The sequence below is a fragment of the Belonocnema kinseyi genome, chromosome 8, assembly GCF_010883055.1.
Source record: "Belonocnema kinseyi isolate 2016_QV_RU_SX_M_011 chromosome 8, B_treatae_v1, whole genome shotgun sequence".
Lineage (NCBI taxonomy): Eukaryota > Metazoa > Arthropoda > Insecta > Hymenoptera > Cynipidae > Belonocnema > Belonocnema kinseyi.
The window spans coordinates 34,496,971-34,510,988 of record NC_046664.1 but is presented as its reverse complement, the minus strand read 5'-3'; the positions used below and the strand labels follow the sequence as shown (position 1 = coordinate 34,510,988).

The window sequence follows — 14,018 nt, the reverse complement described above, 5'->3', positions numbered from 1 at the left end:
CTTCTTGATTTCATTTTCACATCCTGAACAACTTTGACACAATCAATGATTTTCAGCCTTCCTTGCTCTCGTTCTCGTACAAACATGCTAACATCAAAGGCAGAGCATAAATCAATTATCGACGACAAAGCGACAACAAGCGAGTAGAGCCACCAATGCAAATTCTATTAAGGATACATTTCGTGTCGTTCCCAAGGCTTTGTTGGTGAGATAGCAACTTTGTACTAACACGATTGAATTCCATTCAGTTGTTCCATTCGTTCTTCAGTGGCTTATTTAAACTTCTGATACATTTGCATCAAAATTAGATTGAAACGTATACCTTTTGTTTGTACACACTTTTTTAGAGGGAAAAAAACGTTTTCCGATATATCGATATACTTTAGTATAACATGGAAGAGGGCTACTTAAAAATAATTATATAGTCTTGGTATACTATCCCACATATACCCTACAGTAAATAAATAATGAAAAAATAATAATATAATTTTATAATTATTTCCATTTGTCTTTTTTGGTTAAATTTTTTTTTTTATTGTTGAGGATCTACCATTTTATTTAAAAATTTATATCTTTAATCGGAAATGTATGTTGAATTTTTTTCTTTATTACCTGAAAATTTGTTTTAGTTTAAAAAACCAACTATTTTGTTAAAAGTTCGTCTTTTTGTTATGAATTAAACTATTTTTTATTTCAAATTAAAATGTTTTTTAGTTGAAATATTAACTATCACATTTTTAAAGGAAGGTCTTGTAGTTTTTGTCTACGGCCAGTAGACAAAAACTACAAGACCTGCCTTTAATTATTATTTCATCTGGCCAAAACCCTACACCAATTTATATTAAATTTTTACTTTAAAATTCATATTTCATGGTCAATTAACTGGTTAATTTGATTAATTGGTTTCAAAATCCATTATTTTATTAAAAAATCAACTATTTTGATGAAAGTTTGTAATTTTGACTTGAAAACTTAACTATTTAGTTGACATTTGTTTTCTTTAATGTATGAAAACAATTTTCGGTTGAAACTTAAATTTACTACTAATACATTTTTATTTGAGCAATTCATTTTTCATGGTTGAATAATTTACTTATTGGTTGGATACTTCATCATTTTTTTGATGAATCATTCATTTCTTTAAAAATTCATCCTTCCTGGTTGAAAGTTGTCTTTTTGCCTCGAAAATTAATCTTTTTTTCGTTGAAGAATTTTAATTAAAATTCAAAATTCATCTCTTTCGTGGAAAATATAACTATTTTGTTAAAAATTCGTCTTTTTTGGGTTTAAACTCAACTATTTCGGTAGAAAGTATTTATGAATTTCAAATAATAAATTTTTCTTTATGTCTTACGGCCCTAAAATAAAGAAAAATCTATAATTTAAAATTCATAAATATTGTCGGTCGAAGAAAGAAAAGACATGGTTTCAAAATTGTTATAAAAGAAAGTATTCAGTTTAAAAAAATAACTTTTTGGTTGACAATTTTGTTCAACAATATTCTTCTCTATTTCAAATCCTATATTCATTCACTTATCAATTTGAATTGAACTTTCCAAATGTGACTACTTAATCTAATGTAAATTGAACTGAACCAATCCGAATTCTGTTTCGAAAATATTGCATTTGAAGAGAATAATGTCTAATTTAATAAATCGTTAATTTAAAAGCTTTAGAATGTATATCTACTCTACTTTGATTAAGAATGGCAGCCGCATTTAATCGAATTTCCTGAGCAGGACTTGCTAATAATTTTCTCGATAAACTATTTGCAAATGACCCGCGAATATAGAAGCAAATTTTCAATCTATCACATACAACTGATGCTGTGATAAGCCCGTGTGCTAGTACGTGTTTAATGAAGCACGTTTTCAGTAATTCGAGTCTTGATTGCGCGCATCCAAAGAGCATTAGTTTCATGGAATTCGATTTAAAACGACTCGCGTTGATACCAACTTCCATGAAATGCTTTGAAATTACGGTGCTCAGCACATTAAATGGTTCAAATTGCCTTTTCTTAAACCTGAATTTTAATTAGTCACCCAATTTTCACAAAACCTCGCAAAGCTAAAGTTGTCTTGAACTTCCGGATTCTGCTATTAAGCACTTCAGTGGTTAATTACTTTCTCGAATACATTTCTAGTGGCTAAATTAAGTTATGAAAAGTCAGCTATGGCATAAAGTTCAAATTGGAAAGTTTCATTGCTATTAAAGTTCCTCTGATTTAGTTTTTTAGTTTAATTTGGAATCCAGATCAACAAAATAAAACAAGTTTGTTGTGTGGTGGGAATATTTTTAGCCACAAAATATTTCCAAATATGTTTATTAAAACAGAAATTCAAAAAACAATTTTTTTGGCTAGGGTTAGAAATAATTATAGTTTCACTATTTCAAAAATTCACAACTTCTAACTAGAAGAAAAAACTTTTGAAGTTGATTCTCTTACGAACTTAAACCATTCACACGTAATAAATGTTTAATTTCAAATGAAAAAAAAATTAATTTTGGGGATACACAATTTTATGAACCTTCAAAACTTTACTTCGAAAGCTTTGAATATTAACATTTGAAAATTGGAAGTTCAAAATTTCCAGTGTTTTTAAATAGTGTTTTTGAGCACCTAAAAAATTTCAGAAAAAATTAGAAATAATAGAGAATTGTAAAAAAATATAATCTTATTATTTTATAAACACTGTCAGGTTTAGGGTAAAATAAGTTTTATTTTTGTAATAAAGTCTATTTTTTTTTGGTTTCCAAATGTAACATTACCTGTAAAATTAAACTAAGGATGATCTTTGAAACCTTTCACGGTTTTAAGTCATTCTTTTTTTTAACAGACCTAAAATTTATTGACTTCTCGACAAAGCATGTTCCCGGTCATTGAAATTAAAAAATTTGAACTATAGATTCAAGCCAAACATTTTTTCAGTTGGATTAAATAATTAAAATTGCACTGCAAGTTTAAGAACTTAATGTGAAACTTTTTAGAATTTTAAACTTTTAATATTGAAGTCCAAAAAATTTTAATTCGTTAATTTTTAATTTACATGATCAATAATTTACAGCACAAAATGATAGCTATTAATACTTTAATTAGATAATTTTAAATTAAACGTCGTGAAACTGCAAAGTTTACCGTTAAAAAATGTCTAGCTAAATAATATAAATCCATAGATTTTGAAATTTTTAAGATCTTTAATTTTGGAAAACTTTTGAAATCTTTTTAGATATTCTAAATTTTGTTTAAAATGCTTTGAATTTCTCTCTCGTTGTTTTTAAAAAAAATTTAACCTAAATATCTGTTTCATAATTTAATTAATATTTTTATATTGTTTTGAATATTTGATTTATAATTGCTCATTTGAAACGATCAATCAATTATTGCTAAATATTATAAAATTATTTGTTTTCTTTTCAATAAAAAAATTTCAAATCTAATATTTTTTAAATGGAATATTTTACACTGAAACAATATTTGAATCTAATAATGAACTATTGTGAAAAATAGTACCTTTAGTGTCATTTTTCGAAATAGTGCAAACTTTCAGAAAAAATGTATAAAATCAAATTACTAAAACCAATTTCAATTTGCATATTAGTACAATCGAGAGAAAAATCCGAGGCACCGAATCAAACTCCCGGACATTTAACGGTTTACTTGGTTTCCCAGTTACATAGACAATCTTTTTTATGAAAAAAGAAGCGTTTTTTAACTCTTCATAGATTCGAGCCCAGGACCTTCAGTTTGCCGAAGCACTCCGTAGCTCAGGGTTAAAGCTGTCGTACGACAAACGAAAGATCCTTGGTTCGAGTAGAATAATTCCTCAAGTTAATCAGAATTTAACTTCATTTATAAGTATTCATAATTAAAAACAATTCAACGTCAACAAACTTGAGACTCAGTTAAAAATTTGAAAAGCACTCTGGAATTAAAAGTTTATGAAATCAAATGCCCTAAAAATGTAGAATGAAAGAAAATATAAATCCTCTTATTTCAAAACATGAAAATCTCATTTCCATTCTATTATCAGCCTTTGATATCCAAAGCGAATACGTAATAGTCTAGAATCGCAGAAAATGCCTCTTGAATTCTTTGAACAAAGCAATCGAAGGGATTTCGACTATTAACTCAAATATGAGAATATAATGCACCATTATCGATTTTTTTTTTTAGGATTCTGCAAAGGGGGAAAGACGGAAAAAGGGAAAAAAATCGAACCGAGGTTGGACTGATTGCAAAAGGGAAAACGAGAACGGCTAGACGGTGGCAGAAGACCCATGGAAAAGGGAGGAAAAGCGAAGAGATTACAACTAGGGGATGAGAATCGAGGGAGATAGATAGAGATAGCGATGAAGCGGATTGGCCATGAGCCCTTGTCTTCCGCTTGAGGTTCGCGATATTAATCGAGTCCCGCAAAAGTAATTATCCCTTCGGTTATCTGGCACAGACAGTTCATTTGGTCAGGTTTAGCTCATTTCATCCTCGACTTGCCCCAACTTGCCCCGGTCGTATTTCCCTATTTATTGTTCCCGTCGTCTCTCTGCCAACAGAATCCTTAGGGATTTCGAAGACAACGTGATACTTCTCTGATTGATTCGCCCTTCGAGTCCTCCCAAGGAAAATACAAATCGGTAATCGCATTCTTAGAATTCATTCGTCAAGTAATGTGTTTTCTGATTCGCGGTGCAAATGATGAATATGGAAATTTTTTGTTGTTCGCACCTTGTGAATATTGGCTGTGAAACTTACCTTGAAATTGGATTTTCTGATCTGATTTTTTCTTTTAGAAAAGCTGGAATGAGTCCAAATTAGGAGTTAATTTTAGAAGACAAAAAATATATTTTTATTAAAAAGTGATAGTCACGAGATGTCGCATACATTGTCGAAAACCTGATTATGATACTAGGTGAATAATAAATTTAATGGCTGATTTCAGGTTGTAAATTATAATTTGCAAATAAGTAATTTTATTTCTTGATAAAATTGATTTCTAAATTTCTTATTCTACATTATTTGTGAAAGTTAATATAATTTATAAACTTTCTTACATTTTCAAAGAGAGCGACTGTCATTTTACCGACCACAAAACTCTCGATATTGGTTACAACAAAATAAGCGGTACCGACAAAAGATTTTTGTGAATATTTTTAATGATTTAGGTTTTATTTCAGAAGATTAATTTACAATCTAAAAGATTTTAAAATATGTCGCTAAAAATCTGAAAGATTTTAAGTAAACTTTTTTAGTTTTTCAGGATTGTACTTTTTTTAGGAAAACTGAGTTATTTCAACAGATATTTGTGAGTTTTGAAAATATTTGCATGTATTTAAAAATTTAAATAAACATAAATAAATTTTAAACAAAATGTCGATTTTGAAAAAAGAAGCTTTTAAGAATTCTGAAAGGTTACACGAAAACAAAACAAAAAAACTTAAAGATTTCTCGGAAAGTTTAAAACTATTTTTTATTTAAAAAATTAAAATTTCAATAAAATTTTTAAATATTTCAACATGTTAAAAACATATCGGCAAATATCTGGAACATTTTAAAGCACTTTCTGTAGATATTTCATCTTCTTTGGTTCAAGATGGTTGAAGACGTAACTATTTAGTTAAAAATGCCTTTTTTTATAGAAAGTTGACCCTTTTCGTAACAAATTAACATATTTTGTTAAAAATTAGACTATCAAGTTTAAAGTGCACTTTTTGTTGAATTTTTTTTTAGGTTACAAAATTTAACTAATTTATAGAAGATTTTTCTTTTTTGGTAATAATTTAATCCTTTTTGGTTAAAAATGCAACTGGTTGAAAGTTAAGCTTTTTTGACATTTTTTTCTTCAGAATTCATCTATTTTGTTTGAGCAGTCAACTATTTGGTTGAAAATGAACACTTTTGTTGAAAGTTTGATTTTACATATTTGAAAGCTTCAAAAATATTTTTGATTTTTCCCAACAATCTTAAGACAATTATATTTATGTAACCTTGAAAACAAAGAAACAGATCTAATTCAAAAATAATTTTTTTCATACAATTAAGCCAAATCCTTTTCGGGATAAGCTTATTTAAACAACATGTTCGTATTTTGTACTAAAAACTGTCTTTATGATTTAAACGTTTTTGTGATTTAAACAGATTTGAAATTAAAATAAATGTTTAATTCTGCACTTGATTTGGAAGTTTGAAGAAGTTGTTACTGAATTTAAAAACAAATAAATGATCAAATTGACCCAAAATGCGTGGGTAAATATAATAGTAATAAATTGGTATCGAGAAAAGAAGCCTTCATGAGTTTGGACTTTATTTTACACCGACATTATAAACTTTATTTAAATCCTGTCAGATTTATTTAAATCCTGTCAGATGGGAGATAATAATTTCGAATCCCAGTTCATTGAAATAACCAGGGAAGCGATAATATTCCCACAAATCCACAATCACGTGCACTATTGAATATTATTATCAATTAAATAAATCGTTAAAATTGAATATCATTTTCACCAAGGGAATAATAAATTTTAATGAAGGAAAAGTTTTAGAGTAGTAAGATACAGTTTTTAGCTTTTTAGTTCTTTTAAGTTTTTTCTGCTAATTGTCAACCTACTTGTAGTTTTAATCAAAGAAAACAATTCCCGTTCATAACTTATTATCCCTTAAATTGGATTAAAATGGATTAAAAATTGAATACTTTAGACTGAATGAATATGTTGAATTTAATTAATTATCAGTCTATTATATTTTTTAACAACTAAGGTTTTCGAATTGAAATAGTTTGATTTTTGATGTTAAAATCTGGAAATTCTGAAATTTTGTCAAATCCAGTATTCTTCACTTTTTAGTACAAAAGCTGCAATTCAATTAATGAACGATTAATTATTTATATTTGAAGTTAAATAAAAATGTTTTATATTAAAAATTTACAACTTCAAACACTTTTACTTTTTAAATCGTTAAGTCTTGAAGACTGCATTACATTTTTTTCAATTATAAATTCAAGCTGGAAAATCTAAATCTCAAATGGAAAATATTTAAAATAAAAGATTTTTGTATTAAGCATTATTAACTGACAATATTATAATTGAAAAAGATAAAAATTGAACTACTTATTGTAAAACTGTTAATATCGAAATCAACGAATTTAAGAATTAATTTCCGAATTTATATACAACTATTGTCGAATTTATCAGAAATTCTTCCACAAGCTCGACATGTGAGAAAAGACTCTGATAATGTCATTCGGCAGAGTCACAAGCTAGAGATCCGTTTTCTCTTCAAGGTAGAATCACTCCCGTAAAGCTGTGCGACGATAAGCTGATTATCCCGAAACGAAAAGTGCGATTTTCTCAAAGGAAGAAATTCTTGCCCTCAATCTTTTCAAAGGAAAAAATCACCGATGGTCGCTGATCACATTAATTTATGAACTCTATGATAAGGAACCAAACACAAGTTGCTTTAAAAAAATTGAAATTATCGAGATAATTAGTTACAAAATAATTATAAATTGTAGAGAATATATTGATAAAACTCTGATTAATGTAAGAAAATAAAAAGACTTCATTGTAATCATAAAGTATGTTGATGATAATAACATACTATAACATTGAAAATGATCTCAAAACAGAAGAAATTGGATGATTTTTCACCAAAAAGGGGAATAAATAATTTTTAGTAAAATAATTGCATATAGTCACCACATTCCATTAAATATGAAATGCTTAAGATTTCAAGTCGAAATATACTGAAATTTCTACCCTAAAAAGATTGTCTGCTACAAGATATATATTTCCAACAAAACAGTGGATTTTTCAAGCAAAATAGTCCAATATTTCAGAAAACCATTGAATTTGAAACCTGAGAAGATGAATTTTAAATTAAATAGTTGCATTTTCAAAAAAAAAATTAAAAACAAAACATTTTTAATTTGAAAAAAGATTTTAATCTAGCCAAAAAAGACCAATTTGCAAAAAAGAGTTGAGATTTCCGACTAAAAAGCCGAACGTTTTATAGAAGCGTTGATCTTGAAACCAAAAATGATGAATTTCTGACAAAAAGGTTCATTTTTAACCAAGATAGATGTATTTTTAATCAAACAGTTAAAACTTTCAAACAAAATAAACAAATTTATAATATAGTAGTTGAATTTTTGATCAAATATAGTGCAATTTTCAAGCCCAAAACAAGAATTTTTGAAAAGATCGACAAATTTTCAACGAAAAAGTTTATTTATAAGAAAGAAAGATAACTTTGCAATCCAAAAAGAAGAATTAAAAAGCAGTTGAATTTTCGTCCCAAAAGGACAACTTTAAAATAAATTAGATGAATTTAATATATATATAATAAATTTTCAATTGAAAAAACGAATTTTGAAAAAAAGGGATAAATAAATTTTTAATAAAAAATGTAATAGTTAACTTCTTAACCAACCAAGAAAACTTGAAGCATAATAACATTATCTGAACCATTTTTAATTAAAAAAGATGAATTTCAAACAAAGTAATTAACTTTTTAACTAAAATGTTTAATTTTTATTCAAGTTTTGGTATTTTCAAGACAAAAACACGAAGATTTCAGAAGGCATTTAAATTTTCAACAAAAATGTTCATTATCAACTTAGAAAAATGAACTTTCAGTCAAGAAAGATGAATTTTCTACCAAAAAAGATGAATTTTCAATCCAAAAGGACGAGGTTTCTATCCGAAAAATACCAATATTCAACAAAACAGATGAATCTTCGCCCAAGAAAGATAACGTTACGACAAAACGTTTAATACTGCTCCACTAGATATAATTCCTGTTTTTATAATGAAAATTTTAAAGGGGAGAAAATAAAAAATAAATAAACTCAAGATAGAGCATTTTTCAATTCTGTTGTTATCTATTTTTCAATATGAGTATTTTATCAGCCAAATTCCTGAGGTATTCAAAAGACTTTAAAACTAGCTGAAAAATACTTTAAAGACTTAAAATGACTGTAGTATGGTTGAAAAAACTTTTCCATGCGATATGGAAAAAAATAAATGCATTAAATGCATGATAAAAATATTGTTAAAGGTTAGCTGGAAATATATAATTTGAATAACAAACACTTAACTAAGTGCATTATTATAACTTTTTCAAATTATTCCTTTTTTCCTAGAATTTTTTTATCAGTACGAAGTTCCAATGTATGTAAAATAATAATTTTGAAAGCTATAGCTATAAAAGAAAATATTAAAAAAGTTCGGAAACATAACAATGCGCAAAACATGTTTCCTTTCCGTTTATGATTCCTTGGACTTGCCCTTTTTCGCTAAGGTATTTCGAAGTCCAAAATGCCTGTTGCAGCTAGACCACAAGTATATTATTGTCGAAACACACAAATCTCTGAAGTAATAAACAAAATTGCTGGATTCACATTTTTTTATTTTCTAGACATATAAAATGTTTTGTAGCACATTTTTGTTAGCAAATATAAAGCCAAACTAAATATTATAGGTGATCGAATTCTGAAAATGAGATTTTGTGGCCACCCTTGGCTCTTTCTTTTTTCAATAATTAATGATTTTTCAATGCAGAATATTAGATTCAGAAATTTTTCAAAGTGAACCATGATGATAACAAATTAACTCCTAGAAATTTCGCAAATGATTTTCCTCTAACGAATACCATTCCTCTTAAAGAATTGAAGTGGTCTTTAAACTCTTAAAATGCTTTAGGTTTTATGTCTCGTTATAAAGCATGAAACAGTTTCTTGATCAGCTCTTAAATCGCCAGTCTGAAGATTTTAAGAGTTGATATTCTCGGGAGTGTTTATAGTCGGCTTAGAACTCTGTGTACTTTCAATTTTGCATTTATGATTCCCTCCTGAATAAATCAATTGATTCGACAAGATCCAATTTATCACCTCTTATCTCGAGCGAGATGGGCTCCTTGGGACATAAAATGAGACTGCACAGAAAAAAAGTTTCACTTTTAAGAAAGAAACGACCTGAAAATTTAATGAAGCCAAAATGAACCATAATTGATGCAAATTGATTAATACGAATATTAAAAATGATTCAATTATTCTTCAGCTTAAAAATTCATCAAGAGAGTGAAGACAACCAAAATTCACATTGAGTTTTTAAGAAAATAACCTCAAATGAAATTGAATCCCTAGTTTTTTCTGCGTCAGGCCAGCGATTTTAATCAGCAGAAAATTGTCGCGATCAACTTAGCTTTCCATGAAGAAGAGCCAATCAATATCCAGTTTTACTTTCAGACTTAATAAAAACCGGATGTTGATAAGCTTGCAACGCGAGTACGCTTACCCGCTCGAACGAGAATCATAAACGCAAACGATAAACTTGTCGTCAGAGCAATGATGTGTTTTAAACGATTATGACTATGGTTATCCGCTCAGGAGGATTTAATTTAATTCTGAACAGCCTTCTACATAATCTAAACACATTTATCAACATCGAAATATCTTCACAAATGATCTCAAATTATGTATGATATAAAAAGATTCGTGCATAAGTTTCTCTAGACTTCGACTCAGGAATCGGATGATGCAAGTATTAGAAAATTTGAACAAGTCAAAATGAAATAGATGAAAATAGTTTCAAACGTCATTTTCAGAATCTTTAATGTTTCTGTTTGAAGTACTTCGTATTCAGACTAGTTCCAATTTTTCTTGATTTCGAGCGATTCCACTCATCCAACTTGATGAATTAAATTAATCCTAATGAATCTTTAATGTTTTGAAAGGAAGGTGTTGGATAACTCGTGGCTGAATCCGAGATAAAGAAGGGTAACCTGTGGATTCGAGGGATCCTGACATTGACTGAGTTTATTGGTCCGTAAAGCAACTGGGATGGCATGGATGGCAACACGTTACTCAAGCAAGTAATTCAGAGGGTCAAGATTCGACTCTCCTTAGGTCCTAGGACATCGGATCTGTTGGTATGATACCCATTCCCAAGTCTCTATTTCCAGACAGTCTAGATCTAGAATCTAGATTCTATACAAGTCTAGAGTCTAGACACTCCAGACTTGGAGAATTAGATGTTAGACTACAGTAGAGTGAACAAAACTTGGTCGAATCCCTGGTAACTTATCCCTTATATATCTATAGCGATAGGCTAGATAGGTGGATGTTGGGGAATACTAGCTCCTCATGGACCCCTTTCCACACTTGGGATACGATTTGTGCCACAGACATATGTGGGTGTTTCCTGTCTCTTTGCTCCTCGATCCCTCTTCAGCGCTTCCTCCTCAACGTGTCACGAACCACCTTCTCTCCAACTCGATTATTGGTCTCGACTTACAAGGGATAAGAGATCTTCCTAAATCCTACTAACTGCATTACCATCTCGAGAATTCCAGATCTTTGCTCGATTCGAGGAATTGAATCTGCACTCGAGAAAGGATTATATTTCTGCTCATTCCAATTTTTAAATCTTCAAGCATTCATCTTTAATTTTTACCACTTTGATGCCTCTTCAACGAAAAAGTCTTACAGAATTTTGGTTTAAATTGTGAAAACGTATACATATACATTCTGAACATGTGCGAAATTGATGTTTTATAAAAACCGCTTCATTGCGTGAGCAATATGAATTGCTGCACTACTAAGATAGTTTTGAAAATTAATTAGTCGCGATTGTCCCAAGTTTGACATCAAACTTTGATCAATTTAGGGAGACAAACTATTCATAAATTTAAAAACACGGAATATCCATGTCATAAGATGTGAAGCTGTATCAATTAAAAATACATTTCTTTGTATCGATAGACAGCTGATATTATTTTTTCCCCCGTGGGGTTATCACAGCCTAATTTATACTTGAAACAGTGACTCTGTGACATCCCTAATTATTCTTGAGTTACTCTTCTTACAGAAATATCCTGATTTCAGCTTTTTTTTAAATCCCTGACTTTTCCTTGAAGCAAAAACTGTCCTGACTTTCACCTGATTTCCTGGTATTCCCTGACCTGCAACCACCCTTTTGGATGTTTTTAGATGGAGAAATGTGTACATCTCAGTGGGTTATAACAGAGACAATTTTATTCTTTATCCCGTTTACAATCTCTTTCCTTTCAACTACTGAATTCATATCTTTCTGCAAGTATCTTCGTTTTTTTTTTCATGCAAACTCCTCTTTCCTGGAACATATCCCAAGATTTATCCCCCAGCACTCAAGAAGCTTCCGTGTTCAAAAATATAAGCACCACCCTTCTCTCTTCCTTTCTTAGTTTCAGCATAATGATATTCGCGATACGAATTCCGATAATCATTTTGCTTCTCCATTCTGTCGAGCACGTAAAATATGTCTTGGACCTAATATTCAAAATCCGTGATATTAGAATGTGTCGAAAAAAGTGGAAATGAAAAACTCTCTAGGAGGGAAAATTTCATTTTGGGTCCATTATAACCTAAAATATAAGCCTAAAATATAAGTCTAAAATAAGTTTTAAAAAATGGCAAATCTCTAATTTGGAATAATCCAACCAACCAACAGCCAGCTAAAAAAACATTACATTTTGCCCGTTATCAAAACGCGTATAAGAAAGTTATTAGTTTCCCCATTTGTATAGTTACTTTTCTTTATTTTTTCGGGAGGGTAGGATAACCTTCACAAAGATTAATTTTTATACACCCCAGAATGGAGGAGGCTATGGCCTCCTCGAGATTTATTTTTTCAATTTCCAAATTGTTTCTTTAAATTTTGGATAATTTCTTTCCTGTTGAGAATACAATATTTCCAACATAGGTGCAACAGCGAATTTTGTTAGAAAATTTCAACCTCCCCGATAGTTACTTTTTTTGTAGGAAACAACATTTTAAGCGTCGTAGGAACAATACGGAAATAAAATTTAAGAAATAGGGAAATTATAAAACTTTCAAGTTCTGGTTTAAGTGAATCTTGGATATTCTCTGATTTTTCTCCTGACATATTGAATGACCAGAATTCGAATTTCCTAACATTTTTAATGCAAATATACTATTCTTGATGACGGTTAATAGTTTCTCTCATATGAATTTCCTGACTTTTATACGTTTTCCCCAAATCCCTGACTTTTCCCTGATTTTCCCTGGCTAACAAATTTCCATGATTTTCAGATTTACCTCGCCTGCAGTCACCCTGCTCAGAGCAAAAAGATTTTGATCTATCAATTTTAGCTTTTTAAAATGTTTACGACTTTAAAACTCTTACCACTATTTTTCTCGGTGGTGTAGGACATTTGATCTTTTAGATTTTTATAAGTACCTGAAACAGAAAAAAAATGAAAATTAGAGGGATATCCTATGGTAAAACCAACTGTAATAAATCAGGATTATTTCCAAAATTTAAGTTATACAAATTCACTGGTTTTAACAATATCAATTTTTATATTTATTAATACGCTTTGCTCCTCCCCAACATTTAAAAAAATATTTTTTTGAATAGCTCCTATACAAAGAACTATACTGTTGAAAAAAAAACTATAATCTTTCTTCATTACATCTGCGATTTACACAATCTGTCTTCCAATTTGAAATAATTTACTTTCACGCTTCATCATTATTTTAATATTTCAATATTTAATAATTCCTAACATTATTAGTACACGACATTTTCCAATACTTCAAAAGTTTAAGAACTTTTAAATAATAACTTGCTAATATCAGTAAACTTCGAAATTCAGTTTACAAATGTAACTTGAAGACTTCATACTTCGATATATTAAAAAACAAGACCCACAGGGCCAAAAAAATATATAATTTGAAAATAAAATACAAAAAATAAACCAAAAAAAATTGGCCAAAAATTCCTAAGGCTGCAAACGAGCCCAGACTTTCCGGGAGATGAAGGAATCCCGCATCGCGGTCCATGTGATGTTCGTAAACATAAAATGTAAATGTACAATAAAAATGCGATCAGAAAAAGAAATAAAATATAGAGAGGAGACTATGAGGATTGAGAAAGATATAGCGATTTATCTCAAAAGGTGAAAGATGTAGGGTTGAAGGGGATGCTCGAGAGTCGAGAGAGCTCGCTGCGCCGATGCTTGGTTG

The 14,018-nt window shown here is 29.5% G+C and overlaps 1 protein-coding gene across 2 annotated transcripts in view; it reads right to left on the bottom strand.

Annotated features, from left to right (window-relative positions):
- The window catches only part of LOC117178991, a 292,457-nt gene that overhangs the window by 122,039 nt on the left and 156,400 nt on the right, over window positions 1-14,018 (bottom strand). The window contains exon 9 of one of the 2 annotated variants that reach the window (XM_033370592.1): window positions 13,177-13,230. The exons of the other annotated variant lie outside the window; for it this stretch is intronic. Within the exon in view, the coding sequence (XP_033226483.1) occupies window positions 13,177-13,230 (54 nt within the window). The remainder of the gene's footprint in view (window positions 1-13,176; window positions 13,231-14,018) is intronic. 2 annotated transcript variants of the gene reach the window in all.